The sequence below is a fragment of the Carica papaya genome, chromosome 1, assembly GCF_054855325.1.
Source record: "Carica papaya isolate Zhongbai chromosome 1, ASM5485532v1, whole genome shotgun sequence".
NCBI classification, from domain to species: domain Eukaryota; kingdom Viridiplantae; phylum Streptophyta; class Magnoliopsida; order Brassicales; family Caricaceae; genus Carica; species Carica papaya.
Window position 1 is genome coordinate 2,672,059 of NC_142309.1, and position 20,303 is coordinate 2,692,361.

At 33.4% G+C, this 20,303-nt stretch overlaps 3 protein-coding genes across 5 annotated transcripts; 1 reads left to right on the forward strand and 2 right to left on the reverse strand.

The window, feature by feature from the left end:
- The first annotated feature begins 636 nt into the window (after nt 1–636).
- LOC110810247 (plant/protein) lies at nt 637–6,019 on the forward strand. Of its 3 annotated transcripts, none has more exons than XM_022036349.2 (10): nt 637–1,026; nt 1,660–1,995; nt 2,524–2,557; nt 2,783–3,001; nt 3,306–3,395; nt 4,329–4,394; nt 4,484–4,575; nt 4,657–4,704; nt 5,479–5,616; nt 5,687–6,019. In XM_022036349.2, exons 2-9 carry the CDS (start codon nt 1,661–1,663, stop codon nt 5,594–5,596), a joined length of 1,002 nt encoding a protein of 333 aa, XP_021892041.2. In that variant the 5' UTR covers nt 637–1,026; nt 1,660; the 3' UTR covers nt 5,597–5,616; nt 5,687–6,019. The 3 variants fall into 3 exon arrangements, with proteins under 3 accessions (XP_021892041.2, XP_021892040.2, XP_021892039.2); XM_022036348.2 differs by lacking the exon at nt 637–1,026 and adding an exon at nt 1,034–1,189 and having other exon boundaries at nt 5,723–6,019; XM_022036347.2 differs by lacking the exon at nt 637–1,026 and adding an exon at nt 1,035–1,189.
- Nucleotides 6,020–6,831: 812 nt separating this feature from the next.
- On the reverse strand, nt 6,832–9,177 carry LOC110810256 (glutaredoxin-like). The gene is made up of 4 exons (XM_022036360.2): nt 9,018–9,177; nt 8,844–8,932; nt 7,132–7,230; nt 6,832–7,038 (listed from the first exon to the last, which is right to left on the reverse strand). Exons 1-4 carry the CDS (start codon nt 9,071–9,073, stop codon nt 6,959–6,961), a joined length of 324 nt encoding a protein of 107 aa, XP_021892052.1. The 5' UTR covers nt 9,074–9,177; the 3' UTR covers nt 6,832–6,958.
- Nucleotides 9,178–11,733: 2,556 nt separating this feature from the next.
- Nucleotides 11,734–19,940, reverse strand: LOC110810245 (Isocitrate/isopropylmalate dehydrogenase family protein). The gene is made up of 15 exons (XM_022036344.2): nt 19,616–19,940; nt 18,980–19,023; nt 18,746–18,855; nt 18,308–18,345; nt 18,054–18,131; nt 17,113–17,166; nt 16,928–17,029; nt 16,738–16,826; nt 16,557–16,660; nt 16,365–16,433; nt 16,155–16,270; nt 15,834–15,868; nt 15,611–15,753; nt 14,964–15,086; nt 11,734–12,138 (listed from the first exon to the last, which is right to left on the reverse strand). The coding sequence occupies exons 1-15, from the start codon at nt 19,875–19,877 to the stop codon at nt 12,045–12,047; spliced, it is 1,461 nt and encodes a 486-aa protein (XP_021892036.2). The 5' UTR covers nt 19,878–19,940; the 3' UTR covers nt 11,734–12,044.
- Between the last annotated feature and the right edge of the window lie 363 nt (nt 19,941–20,303).

The window sequence follows — 20,303 nt, forward strand, 5'->3', positions numbered from 1 at the left end:
CCATAAACTAATTAAGCACAAAGCACAGCAGATTAATTCTATGTTTAAAATCCCTGAATTTGCAAATAATATATATCTATCTATCTCTCTCTCTCTCTCTCTCTCTCTCTCTCTCTCTATATATATATATATATATATATGTATGTAAATATGTAAATATTTTTTAAATTAGGAATCCATACATAAGCTCATGTAAGTTATCATTACTAAAAAATATGCTAATATTGTTGTATTGGTTATTAGAGTAATGATCAATTATTTTAAAATCATAATAAATATAATAATTTTTTAAAAAAGAATTATAAAAATAAATTAAAATTTATACCTATTTATATTCTTGGACACATATTAATTTTTTTTATTTTTTAATAATATTTACATAATTAATAATATATTTTTAAGCTCGTAAAAAAAATCCGAATTCAATTAATTATTTTGTCTAAAAAATGATTTTAAGTTTATATATATTAAAAATAATTTAATTTATTATTTATACATATTCTTCTGAGTTTCAAATTCAAATATTTTAATTCAACAATAAATCAATTAATTTATTCTAACTAAAAATTAGATCAAATTATAATTTTTTATTTCTTTAGTTTAAATTAACCAGAAATTAAAATAAAAAAAAATATCATTTAATCGAAGCAGACATATTTTCTCGGTTCTTAAATTTTTTGGACCGTATCGGTTTAGCATATTTCGAACAAATCGTCCGGTCCGAACCGGATAATAATAGCAGTAGCCCATTTATCTCCCTTTGTTTATTTAATTTTTTTATATTAAAAAAAAAAACTTTGAATATTCTTTTTTGACCGCTTGACCAAGATTTCACTTTGATTTTCTTTGTAATTTCTTATGACCACGAAAACGTTACTTCTAATTTTCTCCCAGTTTATCGCATTTCTCCCCTTCATCTTCTCTCTTTCGGATAATCTTATTTTGATTATGCAAAAAGATTCGTATCTCAGTTGGTTCCAATTTCGTAGCGTAAAAGAAGCAGTCTCATCTTTACCAGAAACTCCTGTAAGCACCCATTACGATTTTGCTTCTCTATTTCTCTCGCTCTCTGTTACGTTGAATTGTCTTCTTTTGAGGAACACTGTTATATTGAATTTTCGATCATGGGTTCTTGGACATTGTTGAGAAATTTGGAGAGAGGGAGTGAGAAAATGTGGGATATCATTAGGTGGGTTAAGTTGAAATGATTGCTTTGTTCGTCAAATTATCTTTCCCTTTTTCAGCTTTTCAATCTTACGCATTATTTTGTCTGGCATCAGTTTGTGGTGTTTTATATCGAATTATTGTCATGATTGGTATATCATTTTGTTCACTTTTATATGTTCTTTTCTTCTTTTTTGATCTTTTTCTTTTGTTCTTCTCTCATATTTGGGGAGGAGTGGAGATGGTTTATTTCTATTAATGTTTTCCCTTTTGCTCCTTAAGTTGTGGAGAGTGAGTTAATCTTGTGTTTTGATGAATTGGCAATTCTGTTTTGGGATTATTTCATTTTCCTGAGGATATATCTTACAATACTCTTTTATAGCTCCTCAAATTTACTTTTCATTTTTGGCTGGAAGATTATGTATGGACCATCTTTCATGAATAATAAGTTGACGTGAAAAAAGGGGTGAGGTAACTTTGCAATTTCTTAAGCAGGATGCAGCTTCTTCTTAGTGCTGATACCACTGACCTGAGTTATTGGCTCAACTGGAGGGTCTTGCCATGTGCAATCTGTGTATTGACACCTATGGTTGCAGCATTTTTTGTAATATGGAAATATGAAGATTTTGGAAGTGGAAAAGCTGCCAGAAGAGGACCACAACAAGATGTACCTCAATTGTTGCGTGGTGAGGATGCATGGAGACCATGTCTTAGAGAAATCCACCCAGCTTGGTTATTGGCTTATCGAATTTCCGCGTTCTGTTTGCTTTTGACAACCCTAATTATCCGACTTCTTTACTCTGGAGGGCACATGTATTTCTATTATACTCAGTAAGCTATCTCTTATTCCTGGCCTAGTTTGTTATTTGGATGGCCTACAAATCCATGTTTGGGAAGAATTTTGGTCAGTCTTATGGTGAAGGTGGCTCCATCTTTTGGATAACCTGTTATATGGTGATAATTTAAGATGCAAGGATTTTGCAAAGAAAATGTCATCAAATTCTTCTCTGTTTTTTCTAAGCATAATATGCTTATATAACTCACTTAGAAGGTAGTGGAGTAATTAGTTTTGATGAGGGCACAAAAATGGTTATGGGGAATTACCATTATCTTCTATGAGCCATTTGAGATTGTTCACAAACAAAAAATGAGCATCTGTCTTCTCTAGGAATGGATGTTCTAGTATAAAACATTTATTATCTTTGTGTCTACCTACATATCTCTGTATACTCTAGAATTATCTATTGTATCATAACCATAGATCATAAGACAATTTACCTCCAGCTTCCTAATTAATGCTGAAATATGTTGTCTTGAGATAAATTTTAACATAAAATTGTTCTTTCTGGTTCTGGACAGATGGACTTTCACCTTGGTTACAATCTATTTCGGGGTATGTATTTTTATCTCCTTTTAAGAAGTTGCAGAGTGCCTAAAACTGACTCCAACTTCAGTTGTACAGTTTGATTTTTCATTGCTTTCAAATTTATGCATAAGTGTGGTGTGTGCTTCAGCAAGAACTTGCAATTTTGGCAAAATTGGATTTTTGCAACACATATAGTAGGCTCCACAAGTTCGTCTCACTCATGAACATTATGATCTTTACACTATCTTGTAGTTTGGATCATTTCTCTCCATTAATGGATGTTACCAATACCACAAATTAAGTATGAGAGATTTTATCATACATAGTGGGACTGATGCAGAGCAAGGATACTATGTACCTTTAACATCCGAACAAAGCAGAAGTGTACATGAAACAAGAAATATTTCAAATCTTAAGGAGGCTTCCAAATCTGCAGGAATTGGTACTTACCTCTTTCAAGTTATATTTCAGGTTAGTCCTTTTCTAAGAAGAAATATTTTTATCTCATAAAGAATACTAGACTTATGAGGGCACTTGGAGTCTGCTATCTTGAAATGGTCAGCTTTTAACATACTCGTTCTGTTTTACTTCTCTGTACAAAATGTTATCCGTTTTTTTCCCCTTCTTTGTCTAGCTTTTAAGTCGGATTGAAAATGCATGTTTGAACTATAGATTCAGATAAACAGCAATTCTTTTACAAACTTGAAGGCAGTATGTTGATAAGCAAAATTGTTGTGCTTGACCCTGATGCAGTTCCTTCATTTGGCTTAAACAGATGAATGCCGGGGCAGTTGTGCTTACTGACTGTATCTATTGGTTCTTCATTTTTCCATTTCTTACCATCAAGGACTATGATTTGAATTTTGTAAGTGCATTCTTCTTTCCCTTTATAACTTATGATATTTATCATTTTAGTTGGATCACGAGAGGTCTACATGCCATTCTTATCTTTAGAGAAGTGCACGAATGTTTAAGGGGGATATAGCTAGTAATCAAAAGTGCCTTAACCTCACTAACAATAGTCTTTACCGAAGATAACCATACTGAATCAATGTTTCTTGTATTCCAATCTTCTGCATAAATATAGTACTTCACAAAGATACCCTCTTAACTCGAATATAATTACAGAACTTTTTTTTTTATTTTATTTTACTACAGAAATGCTCGTTTAGTTAATAATCAGTTAACTAATCATTAGGAAGCTGACTGTTATACTACTAAGTTTTTAATATAGCTTTACCAAAATACATACGCTGTAGTTTTGTGGTAAAATATGGTGTAGTTTTGTAGTGTAAGAAATGAAATGTGGGCATGGAAAGGCATCACTTTTGGAAAATAGAATTGGGACTCATACCATTGATAATATTTGAGTTATTTGGAAAGAAAGAAATAGGAGGATGTTTGATAGGGAGGAAGAGGATATTGATAAAATTAGAGCGAAATACTTTCTAACTCTTATGTTTTTTTATAATGGGTCAACATTCTATACTTTATGGAGGACTTTGGTGATTTGATAGAGAGAATGATGACTTATAAATATTTTTTGTACATGGGTTTGCACTTAATGCTTATAGTTATGGCAATTTATTCTTTTTATTTAAAAAAAAAAATTGTAGTAAAATAAAAGGAGGGTATTTTTGTGATTATCCTTAAGTTAGAACATAAATTTATAAATTAACCTATATAAATAAGCTGTGGTCTGCATCTCTTATTAGTGATGTGATTGTTGCCTTGTTCATGATGATTATTTCCGAACTCCTTTCTATGTGCCTAATGTTTATAATCAAATCCATGTCAGATGACAGTAAATATGCATACGAGCAATGTCATCCTACTGCTTGGTGATACAGTGTTGAATTCCTTGGTAAACTAGTGTTGAATTCTCTGCTATTCAGTCCTTCTTATCTCTGGTTAATTTTGGAGCAATCTTTAAACAATCTTTATCTCTTCTAGGGATTCCCTTTCTTTCGGATGGCTTACTTCATCTTATGGACGGGTGCTTTTGTCATTTTCCAGTGGATACTTCACGCTTGTATCCCAGTCTGGTAATTTGCTGGTTTTTTCGATTTTTTCAGACATCATCTGGGATTTATATCAAGAAGATTGATTCTATTTCTCTTGTACAGGTGGCCATATCCATTTCTTGACTTATCATTACCATATGCTCCTTTATGGTATGTCAGTTGTAGGCTTCAATCATCATCATTGTGTGACATCAGAATTTGTCCCACTCATGCTTTACAAAATTTTTTGGCTGAAGACTTTTTACTTTGTGCAGTTAATAGTCTTTGTTTTTACAGAGCATGGAGTTTTTGAGTTTTTGAAGTTCTAATAAAATCATCGGATGAATTGAGCATTGAAGCCAGCTTATTCATCCAAATTTATAAACCAGTACTAAAATCTTTCATTTTAGACAAAATATAGTTTGCAAAGTTCTGATAAAATTTTCTTTTAAAATTTTTAGATAATAGACTATTGGGTGGGGAAGGAGAGGAATAGAAGGATTTTTGATGCAGTTGAGGATGTAAATAGTTTTGATATCATTAAGTATACATGTTTCCAGACCCTTAGTTTTTTGTTACGGGTTCATCCTCTTTAATTTATGAAAGATTTGATGGAACTTGTTGATACAGTGATGGGCTTCTAAATTCTGTATATGGGTGGCACCCTGTTTGTATCTATTTCAATACAATTCAAATTTTATATTTCTAAAATAAGATATATAGGCTATCGAAGACGGCTAAGACTTTTAGCTGACTCAATTTATAAACCAGTACTAAAGACTTCTATTTTAAATAAAATCTGAATTCATTTGGTTTGTTATGGTATTCAATCAATCCAAGTTCATTCCCTCCTGAAACTAGTAGATTTTGGAATGTAATCCAAGATTTTTTGAAGGATATGAAAAGTTTGTGTTGATGTTTTCGTGTTTTGATACTAATTTTCAGGTACTTCTTGGTGGCGTTGCTGCATGTTCCGTGCTATGGCATGTTTTCGTTAGTTATCAGAATCAAGAACAGCTTGTTTTCGAAATGGTTCTCTCATTCCTATGTATGCTTAAGATAGGAAGGAATTGTTTTGAAAAGGTAATTGCGTAGTAATTTCTATAATTATCTAATTACTATATAAAGTTACTAAATTACTATCAAATGTTAGAAAATTACTACGAGGATGATGATGTCTGCGAGGCAGGTTCAGATCCGCAATATCAAAAACCAGAGTGCCTGCCTGGTGCTCAGAATTCGAATTTACCATTTTGGATTAAAAGGAGATCAAGAGAGATGTCAACTGCTTGATGCACAGACCGGTTTGACAGCAGAACTCAAATAATCTTCTTAAGAAGAAAATTTGAGAAAAGAAAACTTCTAATGATTTGTTTATAACAAACATTCCTTCCCAACTTCTGAAAATTTTCTTTTCAACTTTCTTCTGATGAAGCATTTTGTAAATCTGTAATAAGAAAATTAGTTCATGTTTAGCTATAGAAAATTATGTCAACTATATATATATATATATATGTTTGTAAATAAAAGCATGCATAAATGTTAAAACTGAAATAAATTTTAGAAATTAACAGTTAAAATATAGTATGTTTTAAAAATAATATTTTTTATTTTATTTTTGTTCAAGATATTTTATAATCTGTTACTATTTATTTTGTAAATTTTATTGAGTTTAAAAATAAAAAATCTTCAAAAGTTTTATCAAAAATATAAATATTAATTGATTTTAATCTATGGTACGGAATGATTAAGTCAAATAATTATCTTAAACTTTAATTATATTAATCCAACTCAAATTTCTGCTTTTAGGTTTGATTTCTTAGATTAGTGAATCAATTAGTGTTCCCTAAAGTTTATAACTTTCGGATCTTCAAATTCTGGTTGAAACTGAGAATTGACAGCCCAACGGGTTCGTAACGAATCTATAACCATAATAATTTGTTTACCAACTCATATTTTAATTTAAATAAAAACGTAGAGATAAAGATTATATTAGAACTATAAAAAATAATTTAAATATAAAAATTTTTCTACAGAATTAAACCACTACATTACATTTAGATATAATATTTGAAGTAATTATTATAAACTTTTACATTTGAAGACATCTTTTATTATAAACTTCTACATTTCTAAGTACGTTAAAAACTTAGTATTTACAGGAATTGGCTGTTTTTTACCGAACAGATTGGTAGGGAGTTTTGAAAAATTAAAAAAAAAAAAAATTTACCCGTATAAGCATAGATATCGAATGACAGAGATCAAAGATATCAAATGAATAAGGAAGAGCAAAAAACATTTATCAATGCAACATTCTGGAATTTACCCATATATAGTCATGGTATAATAGCCGTCAGAACATAACATGAACTGGAGAGGTAATCATTTATTACTATTTTACAAGAAACGAGATACCAATATTTCTTTAGGCAGAAGACTTGCCAACGGCACCAGCTTCAGTCAGCAGAGGCACCAGCTTCCCTTGCTGATGTAATGCGGTAGTAGCTGCAAAATAAGAAGCAAATGAATCAGATCTAAGCAACATATTAGAGCGACAAATTAAAAACCTAGAAAAGAACTGTAAGACCGAGACCATACAGTCACATCCACCGATATGCTTTCCACCAATGAAGACGTTTGGCACTGTCCTATGCCCGGTCCACTCTGCTAGTGCTGATTGAATTTCATTTCCATCACCTTCATAAAATGAGTGAAGCATAAGATAAGCAATTGATCACCAGCTGGTTTTCTATCTTGCTAGATGCCTAATAGTCTGGCACATACTATTGTCTTGTTAAAAATTATGAAGATATAGCTTCATCCTGGTTATCTAAGGCCAACAACATAAGAAAGTTGACAAGTTAGGGATTCTTTACATAAAAACTGTTTTACAATCAATAATGAGATTCTTTCTATGTCTCCATCAACTCACCATAAATCATTATACAGCACTCTGAAGGTGCTGCATTTATCCAATTCATGCCCAGAAAGATGATGACTTGGTAAAATAATTGGTTGTGACATCATACAGAAATACATACATGTTGCAGTTGCCTCTTCAAAAAAATAAATGCTGAAACCATGATATTATAAAACATACTGAGTGTATTTTGTCAATGATATTACTTGATGACTCCCTTTTGAATGTGAGGAAGTACATAAACATACAGAATGGATGCAATGAACAACAATTATGCATTACAAGAACCAAAGCATAAAAGCTTTAAGTACTGATACCTTTTCATAATTTAGTATCAAAATAAATTGATATTATGGATGAAAACTAATATGTATGTTTAAATGTAGTTTAATCATCATTTTTTCCTGATAGAGTTTAATAACCAAAATATAATACACGAGTCTATGCAATGGCATCATATGTACTTTGTTAATGTTATCGTTTGATGAATCCACTGTGAATGTGGAAGTGGTCATATATATAAGGAACTACTTACAAACACAAAACGAATAACAATTACGCATAAAACAGGAATCAAAGCCTTTTGCTTTGCAGACTGATCTCCTTTCATAATCTAACATCTCATTACTATTTCAGAAAAAAATAAAATGGAAAATATAGTATATATTATAAATTCATACTATGGATGAAATTAATAAATATGATCAACTAAAAGGATCGTTTAACCTTCATAACTTGATACATAAGTTTAAGCAATGGCATCATATTTGCACTAGTGTTCCCAGAGTACTTTGCTGATGATATTATTTGATGATTACCGTGTGAATGTGAGTCAGAAGAGCATACATACACCGAACTATATATACACAATGAACAAGAATTACACATGAAACAGGAATCACAACCTTTTACTTTGAATACTGATCTCCTTACATAATCTAGTATAAACATCATTATTTATTTAAAAAAAGGGGGGAAGGGGGAAGCATAAAAACTCTATACATATGTTTACATAAAAGACGGCTTAATCATATCAATGGAAGAATGTTAGATCTCTAAAATGCAAAGAAACGATTAGTGGTTCTGATGATGGGTTATATTAATGTAATTGGCTTCCAATTTACAATCACCAAAAAAAAGAACAAAAATATACCAGAGGGAGTCACTACTATTATGAGATCAATAAACTTAAAAACCTCCATCAATGCTTTAGATGCAATATAACAAAATAGGATTCTACGGCAACAAGCAATCTAGAAATGATTACACAAAAAAATCGATACTAAGAAAAACGAATTTTCCACAAACTAGAGAAAATGGAAGAATCCATAAGCAAATACGCGAAACCGAAACAAAAACAAAAACAGAGGGGAGATTTGCTACTACTCACTTTCAATGTCGAGCTCAATGGCCTTGAAGGAGGCGCCTACTTGCTGCAACAGCTTCTTCACGCTCACGCAGAAGGGACAGTAAGACTTGCTACAACAGATTCATTCCGTCACGAACACCACCGATGAAATCACAATCGTTAATAGACGGACAACAAACAGGAAGAGAAGAATACCTGAAAACGACAACGGGATTGTGAGAAACCACGTCCTTGGCCTTCACCATTGCCATCTTGATCTGTCTAGTGTTTATCTATTCACAGACCTGAACCGTTGTTTGCTCTCGCCGCGTCTAGAAGCAGATAAGAATGGAGGAGAAGCACTGATTTTCGTGCTTAAATAGAGGAATGATAAGGGCTTTTCATCTGTGCGTCTGATTTAGAAGGAAGGTATCGTACAAAATGAAATAGATCTGAGCCGTTCATAGGTGGCTAAAAACAATCATGATGGTGATAGATAGCCTTGCATGTACCGTGATGGATAATGCATCATATTGTTGTGGGCCATACCGGCGTTTCAAGCCACAGATCCTCTATGGGTCAAACCCAGGAGATTCTTCCATACCGCACGTGGGAAGCCATTGTTTTTTTTTCATGTCCAATAAAATTAAAATATTATTTTAAAATATATTTAACAAATAAGCTACTTAAAAGTAAGATTTGTTTTTTTTTTCTTTCATTATTTTATATAAAATTACGAATTTTTAATTTTTAAATAAAAATATAAGAAAGTGGATTAAATAAATTAAAACTAATGAGATAAAAATAGTGATATTAAAGTATTAAAATATAGAATCAATCATTGTCCTATTAAAAATCATGAAGAAAAGAGAATGAAGAGAATTGTGACTGAGTGAAAAAAAATAGCTTCCAATTTCTTTTTAAAATTTATGCGTTATATATTTGAAAGGAAAAAAAAAAAAAGTATGACATTCTATTAAAAAAGAATAGATTTATTTGTGGTTTAATGATGAGTGACTAATACTGCTTTTCTCAAAAAATATGATAGATGATAATTTTTTGGGTGAAATATTAAATTAATATTTAAAATATGACACTTGTTATAATCTAATTATTAATATTTTTAAAAAATAAAAAATTAAAATAATTAAATTATATTTTAAACGTTTTAAAAGATAGATCAAATTAATAATTTTAACAAATTTTGTTAATTAAATTAATTAAGGATTAAATTATAATAAAAAGAAAGTATAAATTAAATTATAATAAATTTCAGACTTGAGAGACTAATTTAATAATTTATTTTAATTTTTTAAAATTAATAACGTCTACCGTAATTAAGCCTAAAACTTATAAACTCTTCATAATTTGCTTTTTCTAATTTAAAACAAAAAAAAAAAAAAAGTTGACATTCAAAGTTCTTTCCTCTTTTTAGGGAGACCAATGGCTATTTCCTTAAGCAAGAAGTTTTTATGAAAAGATGAATTGAATCTTATAGATGAAGATAAGAAAGCAACAGATAATCGATTTAATTACAGAACAAAAAAAAAAATTACAAGTTATTTAACAAAAACTGAGAATTAGTTTGCTGAATCTTCCATTAAGCCTAAGAGGATAATTATCCCAAAAAAAAAGAATTAATTAATTAAAAGATAAATCTTTTCTCAAGGGGGGGAAAAATGATAAATCATTCGTTATAGCTGTAAATAACTCGTTTCTCTTAACTTTTATTGTGCACGGTGTTTTTATTAATTAAGGGGTAACATTTTTTGGGACAATTAAAGGGTAAATTATCATATGATTTCGGATATTCCTTTCTTCTTTTTTACGTCTGTAATTATTAGTACATTGAATTTGTTATTTTTTAAAAAGAAAAATACAACTCAATATCTATATATATATATATAATTTCATTAATTAAAAGGTAACTTTTTTTGAGAAAATTAAAGGGTAAGTAATCCTAAGATTCGTGTCTTCCCAATAAGTAGCTTTATCAATTTCAATAGAATTTATTGACATTTATACATATAATGTCAATCAAGTGACTGTAAGTTAATAAAAAGTTATACTTAAAGAATACATATAAAATCTTTAATTAAGAAGATAACAAAGCAATATAAATAACATATATCTTGTATAATGAGTAATTAATAATATTTTACTTTATGAAATACTAAATAGCTAAAAAGAAAAACATCCTAAATAAAATTTACATTGATAAATTTTTATTTCTTCTGATGTTAGACGCAAATAACAGAAAATTACTTCATACATAAAATGTACAAGCATAATTTAAAATCCTGTGTATATAATATGCGTCTGACTCAGACTTTTTCTAAGCTTACAAATACAATTCATACTTTTTAAAAATAAGATAATATGTTTGGTTTCAACGTATTTTGTTCAACTTATAAATTCTATACAAACAGTAACAAAAGAAATCCTTAGAAATTAAATGTTACGGCTTGTAAGTGGGGAAAAAAAGGCAAGGCAAATACATTGACTTTTTTAGGAGGCTTATAAAGCCATTAGTTTATAAACTAAAATACTCATAAATGACTTTTTTTAAACCAATTTATAAGCTAATTTAACAAAGAAAAAAGCTAACCAACCTAGTAACATATAAGCTGGTTTGCCAAAATACAAAACCATAACCAAACACACTTCTAAGACTAGAGCATCAAGCCAAAAGGGTACTACAGCATCCAAACCCATAAGAGCTGTAAGTTACTGGACACCAAATATAAACTTTTTGGCCTAAGACATTGCTGAGACACCTAATCAAGTCGTGCTAAATTTCTAAAACCTGTGTGTGTGTGTGTGTATATCTCTTTCTGCATGTGTACATAACATCAATTCTCAAGACTACAAATAAATTCTACTATATGACGCACTGGTAAGAGTCTTCTCAAATGCACCGAACACCACAAAAGAAATAAGGCATGATTTATTTGCAATATCATGAACTAAATACAGACCATTAGGAGATACTGGAACTAGTTCTAGTCTAAACTAAACACGTCCAGCATGTAAAAATGGGTCACGTTCTTTGAGGATTTAAAGTTCCCCGTGTTACATGGCAAATGGCCTTAATCGGCAGCTCTAGTAGACGTATAAATCTAATTGAGATTTATTTAATTCAACAAGATAAAACCTATCAGTGGGGATAGCACGTGTCTCCAAAAAATCTTTTTCATCCTCCAAAACCCTTGAATTTTAGCCGTGATGAAAGTAAGTGTCTACTTACACATTTGCAGGCTCCCTAAGTTTCGATTGAAGATTTGAAGCAACAGCATCAATAAATTCTTCGGTATTCAAGTACAAGTCCCTTGTTACCCTGCAAATGGCAGAAACATCTCAGTAACTATGAACTAATAAATATCCTCACCGCAATCACAATAGAAGTTGTGAATGGAAGGCACTTTTTGGTACATGTAACTTAGTAGGAGTATCAACAGCAGATTACAGCAACAACTCAACCTAGGAACTGAACCCTTGCCCCTAAGGTGCAGAAAGGCACTTTTCAGACATTGGAGCTGGCCAGTGGCCAGAATTACTGTGGATGCTGATGGGTGATTCTGGATGGCTCAACCAGTAAAAGTAGACCACCAAAGCAGGTAATGAAGCACCTGAGTTTTGTCTTTAGTTGTAAGGTTGCAAAATGCTGATTTTCATTATCTACTTTCGACAAGCTGGTTCAAGGCACTTAATGTAATGCTTTAGTAGGGTCAAAGTGGGGGAATGTCAAACAAATGAGTGGTGAGGATTAGAGGGCTAGGATGAACGGTTAGGATTTGATGGGGAGGGGAGTATATAAAGAGAGAGTAGAAGAACAAAAAAAGAAAAGAAAAACAGAAAAAGGGGGAAAAGAGGGAGAGGCCGGTCAACAGGGAAGAAAGGAGAGTGAAGAAGTTGAAGGAGAGATCGATAGCTGAGGTTGAAGAAGCGTATGAGCGAAGAGGATTTTACCGAGCTAGGAGAAGATGGAGGCTAGAGGTAAATAAATTCGAATACTCAGACGTTGTTATGGCGATATGGTTTGGATTTATGTTCAGGTTGTCTAAATGGATGATTTCGAGTTGTGAGGAAGTTGAGAGATGAGGAATGGTAAGTGAACCGAGTGAAAGTGAGGGAGAAAGAAGGGAGTCGACCAAAATGGAGTTAGGCTGAGTTGTATAGCGAGATTTGGGGGCGATTTTGCTGGTGAGGTGCCGATATTGGTACTGGTGGAGGTGAACACTGGTGCGCCGATATTGACAACGGTAGAGAGGGAGGTTGTGGCGCCGATACTGGTGCTAGTGTATGATGGTGTGTATGGCCGAACCGAGGCCGGTAGGTGCGCGTGTAGTGTGTATTTTGCGGTGATGTTCTATGTGAGCAGTGTAGGGTATATTACTGCTAGTGTGTGTGTGGCCGAGTGAAGGCTAATGTGTGTGTGTGTGGCCGAGTGAAGGCTAATGTGTGTGTGTGGCCGAATAGCTAGTGCGTGTGTGGCTGAGTGAAGCCAATGGTGGTGTGGCAGAAATTAAGGCCGATGCGGGTGTGTATGTGGCTGACTAAGGCCAGTGAGAATGTGTGTGTGGCTAAATTAAGGCCGATGAGTGAGCGTGTATGGCCAACTAGTGTCAGAGGAGCGTTTGATAGTTGGTGGCAGTGTAGTGGTTGGGGGTATATGTGTGTGGGTGGCTTTGGGGCATAACTAGGACTAGATTAGGTGTATATGTGGCCAAGCAAAGGCCGTTATGTGTACAAGGTAGATATTATGTTTCTATTTTGGATTATGCTATTATAGGAATGCCATTTGTGGTGTGAGAGTCTTAGGTAAAATGAAATATTAAGGGTCCTCTTAATGTGTGGAGGAAGGAAGGAGTCGGTGTAAGGATTCGGTAAGCGCAATAGGTGTCTAGTAAGTATATGGAAGAGTGGGTTGACAGGTGGTGAAAATGTTGACAAGGGCTCAGGCTGGTTGTAGAGTAAAACAAGAAGTGGTAGGGTAAGGTTAGAAAGAGAGGGAGTGGCGAGAGGGACATTAGTATGTAGGGTAGACTTAGCACCGAATTAGAGTTTCAAATGTATTTTCATACCTTATTTGAGTTTTGAATTTATTTTACTGAATTAAAGTATGCTCACTGTATGTCATTTGCAGATGTAGTAAAACGAGAGACAGAATCAAAACCCCAGCCAGTAGGACCATACCTAGGGGAAGCGAGTCAATAGGAAGACGAATGCATGCTAGATTATACTAGATATCCATTTACTTTATGTCTCTATAGTAAATAGAAACTTTTCCTGAGTCTTTTTTATTTGTTACCTTGACATGATTGAATTGTAAAACGAGTTGTGAAGATTTAGTTAGACAAACTCAATGATTGAAATGCACAGGAAATGTTTGGTTTGGATGAATTCATGAGTAAGGAGTTTGAATATGATGTGTGTCATAAAACACCTAAGGGTGTTACACTTAACATGGCCACAAGTTTCTACACAGGTTACATGCCCTCCAAGGCAGCCTCGATATTTGATTCAAGTTAATCTGACATGCACTTTCCAGATAATCAAGATGCTCAACTGGACCACATTCTAAACTTTCTGACATTCGTTCTCCAAAAGTTTCATGCTTAATTTGAATATTAGGATTTCTTCTGCTCAGGATTCATCTTTTTTTATACCTCAACTCTTAAAACAATTTATCAAAGATTGCTGTTTTTTTTTTTTGAGATAAAAAGTGTGAATGGTATAATCAATGCACCAAGGAGGTGCAACCCATGTACAAAAAGACTTACATGTTAGTAAGACAATCAATCACATACCCAAAATCTTCCACCCCATACAAGTCATGCCCCATCAATAAAGATCCAAACAAATGAAACCATCTCTCTCTAATCTTAACCATGTCACTTTTTATACCCTTAAAGGTTCTGCTATTCCTCTCTTTCCAGATAACTCAAAAAATAGTTAAAGGAATTAAACTAACATGTTTCTCATGCCCAAATCTCCTCGCTAATCGACCCAGCCCTAACCCAACTCACACCCAGCAAACCATCGATCATTGACCACAAAAACCGGACAGCCGGACAAAACAGCAACAAGTGGCAGCAGGAAAGATAACTGTTATTAAGAGAGGATATTTTGCCTAAATAATACATGGAAAAATTTACGTACTTGTGTCCATGGATTAAAATAGCCAGATCCTTTGTCATTTTCCCTGCCTCAACAGTCTCAATGCATGCAGCCTCCAACTTGTGAACAAAATCTAGCAGCCTTTCATTCTTATCCAGTTTTGCCCTTGAGGGAAAACCAAGAAAAGAAAAAGGATCAGGTCAAAATAAGTACAGAGAAAATCATTGGAGAATACAAAGAAAATGTATCACATAAAAACAAATGCAATGAAAATAAATGTCCAGCATCTGTAAAAAGGATAGCTCGTCTACGTAAGTGAAAAGAACAATACTTGATATGAGTGCTAATATGCTCACTGCTCATGTACCAAAATTATATTCTTCTCTTGTTTTCAAAATATTGTATTGAGAACCAAACATGCAGACTTTAAGATCTTCAAAAATTAGAATACCTAAAATACTTATTCATCTGTGAAAATAAGAATATTTCTCTCAGTTTTGCAGAGATGTTGGCCGGCTACTTTTTCTACAATTTAGGTAGTTTTTCTCCATTTTCTTTCTTCTGTTTTTGGAGGATACCCAATTTTCCATTTTTTGTATAAAATAAAACAATCAAAAAGTCAGAATCAAAATATCTGATAGTGGATTGCAACAAAATAAATTTACAAATGGACTCAATTTAAAACTAACCTGTGTTCTAGGCCACGTGTCCATGCAAATATGGAAGCAATGCTGTTAGTGCTGGTTTCTTGTCCCTTCTGATGCAGTCGGAAATGTCGAGTTACGGTACCATGAGCTGCTTCAGCTTCTAACGTTTTCCCATCAGAGGACAGCTGCACAACAAATAGCTATCATGGTCCAGGAGTCAAAGTAAAGCACATGCTCATTGAGTTGATAAGCATCATATAAATACCAAGACAGAAGTCATGAGGCCCAGAGAACCAAATCCTGCATTAAACAAAACAAAGTTTCAGACAACATAATGACTAAATAAGTTTGCAAAAGTACTGCACTAGTCAAAGAAAGATCTACTAGGTAACCAACATTTGAAAATGCCCTATCATCCACAAAAAATTCATAGAAAGCTAGAAGGAAAAAAATACTCGCATTTCCACTTTCACTCCTTTCTCCCTGTACCCTGACCACTAATACCAGGAAGCTAAACATAAATACAAAAAAAAAATGCCCAAATATCTGAACTAACTCCAAAAAAGTTAGAATAAATTAACAGCACCTTGAGCAAGTAAATCACTCTGGACATCTCCATCATAATTCTTACATGCCCAAACATATCCACCTTCACTTTTTAGAGCATATGCCACCATATCATCAATTAGCCGATGCTCATACCTGAGCACCACATAATATAAGAATCTAGGGAATGAAAACATGGTGACACAGACAAGAAGATATGTGTCCTATAAATAGGAAAGAAAAGAACAACCATATTGAATGTTCTTCAAACTTATGCTTCCATTTCTCCTGATAGACCTCTTGAAATATGTCCTTAAACCTGTGATAGTCCACCAAATTGAGCATCAAGCTTATTTGTCCACAAAATGGGGAGTAAAGGTTACTTCATTTAAACAAGGAATATCCAAACCAAAGCAGCTACTAGAAAAGAGAAATCAATTACCTGCCATCATATTTTTTAAGAATTGTATTTTTGGTGCTCAGATAAAGTGGCCACTTCTTTGCAAATGCCAATGTCATTGATGACTCAGCAAAAGCTCGAATAGACTGCAGACACAAGGATTATCATTGTAGTTAATCGACAAATGCCCATCCAGGAGAAAGCCATTAAACACAAGACGAACCTCATCAACATTGTACATAGCAAGTGCTACACCTGGGCCTCTAAAGTTATACACATCAAGTTCCACAGGGGTCTGTCCATCTTCTGGGACTGAATAAAAGAAACCACATAGAACTGAGTTGAGTAAAAGATGTACAAGGAGAAATCCTCTCTACTCCAATTTTTAGGGAGGAATAACTGAATCAGCTTACCAAAAACCACTTTAAGCTTTCCTGGCCCTTTAATAATTGTATCTGTTGCACGGTACTGATCACCAAAGGCATGCCTACCAATACATATGGGCTTCTTCCAACCTGTTTAAATTCAATAGTAAATTTTAAATGACAGTTAACAGTGTTTCTCCAACATTCACATTTTGCAAAGGAGAAAATATTACCAGGTACAATTCTTGGAATATTATGGCATAAGATAGGTTCACGAAAAACAGTCCCTGCAAATCAATGTTTTCATTAAAATGCATGTGAAAAATGTAACAAATCCAATGAAAAGACAGTCACAAGATAGTGTAGACAAGCATGAGAGCCAGAAAGTTGAATTTCATGTCCTTACCAACGAGTAAACTATGCAAACAGAATCATAAATGGATATGGTCGTTAAATATGTGCCCAAACAGGACCCGCTAATAAAATTTCAATCGGCAGAAAGAAGGAAACAATGCTACTTCTCATTGATATTGATATGCAGTCCAGACAGTTTCTAAGAAGTGTACCCAAGAGAGACAACTTCTTTTTCCTCCCCCAGGAAACAAATGAAATTTAGTAGATGCCTTGATGAAAACGAGAAAATCCAAAACTAGCAGCTAAGCCTATTACATAAGACCAACTTCTTCATTACAGATTCACGTTAAAGACACTTCTTTTCCTATAGCAAAGAAGAAAACAAAAAAGACATTAAAACACATAATAGATGATGCAGAGAACAAGAAGAGACAGATCATTTACAATTAGATTTGTCCACAAGAACCAAAAAGTTCCAGATGGTCTACTAAAATATCAACATTGAACCAAATGCCCAAAATGGGGAGCCATCTATAGTTAACAATTTGAATGCAACCATCCCCCATTTCAAAAGTTCTTCTATTCCATTCTAACTGCATCATCCAACATTTGTACAAAGGTTAAGGCTAAAAAAGTGGATTCCAGACAATCAAAATTGAAAATCCTTTCAGATAAAGAATGCCAACCATACTTCTTTTATATATACATATATATATATATATATCTATATATATTTTTTGAAAGAACCATACTTCTTTTATATTAAAAATCATTATGCACAAAGCACAAAGAGGGTGCTGCTTTTCTGCTAATAACATACCATTTAGAATGTTCCTGATCGTGCCATTTGGACTCCTCCACATAGACTTCAGGGCAAACTCCTTCACTCTGGTCTCATCTGCAATTACAGTACTAATGTTTATGGATTACAAGAGAATATTACAAGAAGCTGCTGGGCCACATGCTATACACTTTCTATGGACTAGATACATCAATCTTCAGCATATTTTACAGGTTTATGATTCCCAGAATACTATGGCTCTGCAACATTTGAAAATGAAAAGAATAACTAACCAGGAGTTATGGTGGCACATTTAATGGCAACGTTATACCTGCAATAGAAATGGTTAAAACTGAATAGCATATCCCTTCAGATGCTACACTTATATGGAAAAAAAAACTACATTCTTAAGGAGTTCAAACTTTCAACCCATTTTATTTCCCTTTTTTGTCGTGAGTAAAACTATTCCAGCTTCATTCAGGTACTTAATAATTATCTTCACTAGGATCTTCAAATGATATAGTATGTATAGAATTACAGTCATAGTCATTCCCAATTGATTGTTGTTAATCGATGATTTACGGTCATGTCCTTGACTTACAACTACCTCGTGAATATGTTTTCCTATTTGGGATGTCCATCATAATCTTATGCACGCCAACGCCAGAACTTAGATACAAATGAAATGATGGAACCTTAATGAACCAGACATTTTTTCTCTCACGACTTACTTAAGAGCTGCTTCAGCACTTTCTACAGTCACTTTGTCGTCAGTTGCATCACGGTTCAGTATCCCTAAATCAAAATATTTTATGTCCAAATCTAGATGAGGAAATATAAGCTGCAATTAAATAAACATTCAACCCTGTTAAGACAAATTAAAAGCCTTGAAAAATTTAAAGATATGAAACACAGTACGGGAGAGAGAGAAAGATAGAGAATCATTGCAAAGTCTGTATTCATACTTTATCCTTTATCATTGTCCAAATGATCCTTGTCATCTCATCACCTAGTTGCCAAAAAAAGGAAAGGATCAGAAAAAATCCATCCCGGTTTATTGTGGGCCCCACAAGTACAGGCAGGGAATAAAATCAAAACATAAAATTCCACGACATGACTCGCTGGATTCCGAAGGTAAAGCAATGTTCTCAACAAATCTGGACTGCAATTGATGAAAAACCAAAACTACACCCACAAAATTCCAATAGAAAAACTCATTTCATTCCTTCAACCTCTAATTGCGCATCGCCAACATGAATATAAGTTCCTAGAAGAAACAATCAATTTTTTCACAGTATCGATCCCTAGAGAATAACACTAGAATCAGATAATAAATAGATAATAAATCCTAATCATTAATATTCAGAACCAAAACAGACGGTGATCTTTTTCACTAACAAAGTTTAACTGAACAATATGCTTCTCTACAATGAAGTGTTACATGAAATAACAGCATAAACTAATACACGACATCGCAAAATGATTCACGTGCACGTTCATTTTCCTCCATTTTATCATCAATTCTGAATAATAAAGCCCGAGCAATAAACTCGCACACAATTAAACTGAATATATATATGTTCTGGAAAAGATAACTTTACCATCCATTTCAACGACAGGATTCTGAACTTTCACTCTGTCAAAGCCACTCGAAGACGCGAGGCATCGAAGCGTAACAGCACGGACGAATGGAGTGGAGAAAGTGACACGACTGTTCGAAACTCCATTGTAGAGATTGGAATTCGAAGGGAAAAGCGACTTAGGGCTTTTCCGGGCAAGTGAAAGTGATGACGATGTTGACGACGAATATGACACCATGGCAGAAGCGGACATGGTGCCTAATCGGAGTCCAGCTCTTAACATTCGAGCTGTTGTTCGTTTTAGGAAGAGAGAGACTGCGTTTTGAAGCCGGCTTGACGGCGGGGTTTATATGCCTGGGGACTTTTAGCACGGAAATGGAGGATCTGTTATCGTGTTACCAAACGTAGAGTTTGGGCCTAAAATATAATCTCATCATGGACTGGGATTTTGATAATCTTAATCCAACGGTTGGAAATGAACTGAAAATGGAGGCTTTTACCAGTGTGGAGGTTTTTTACCAACTTGGATGTGGGTAACCACACAGGATTTTCTTCGGAAGTGGGTTTATTTTTCAAGAAAAAAGAAAGTAAATGGTACCAATCTAAAAAATAAAATCAGTTTATTTGCCCATAATTTTGAATTTTTCTTTTATTTTAATGGTAAAAAGAATATTAATCATTGCCCATTGAAATCTTTTTTCATTCAAAT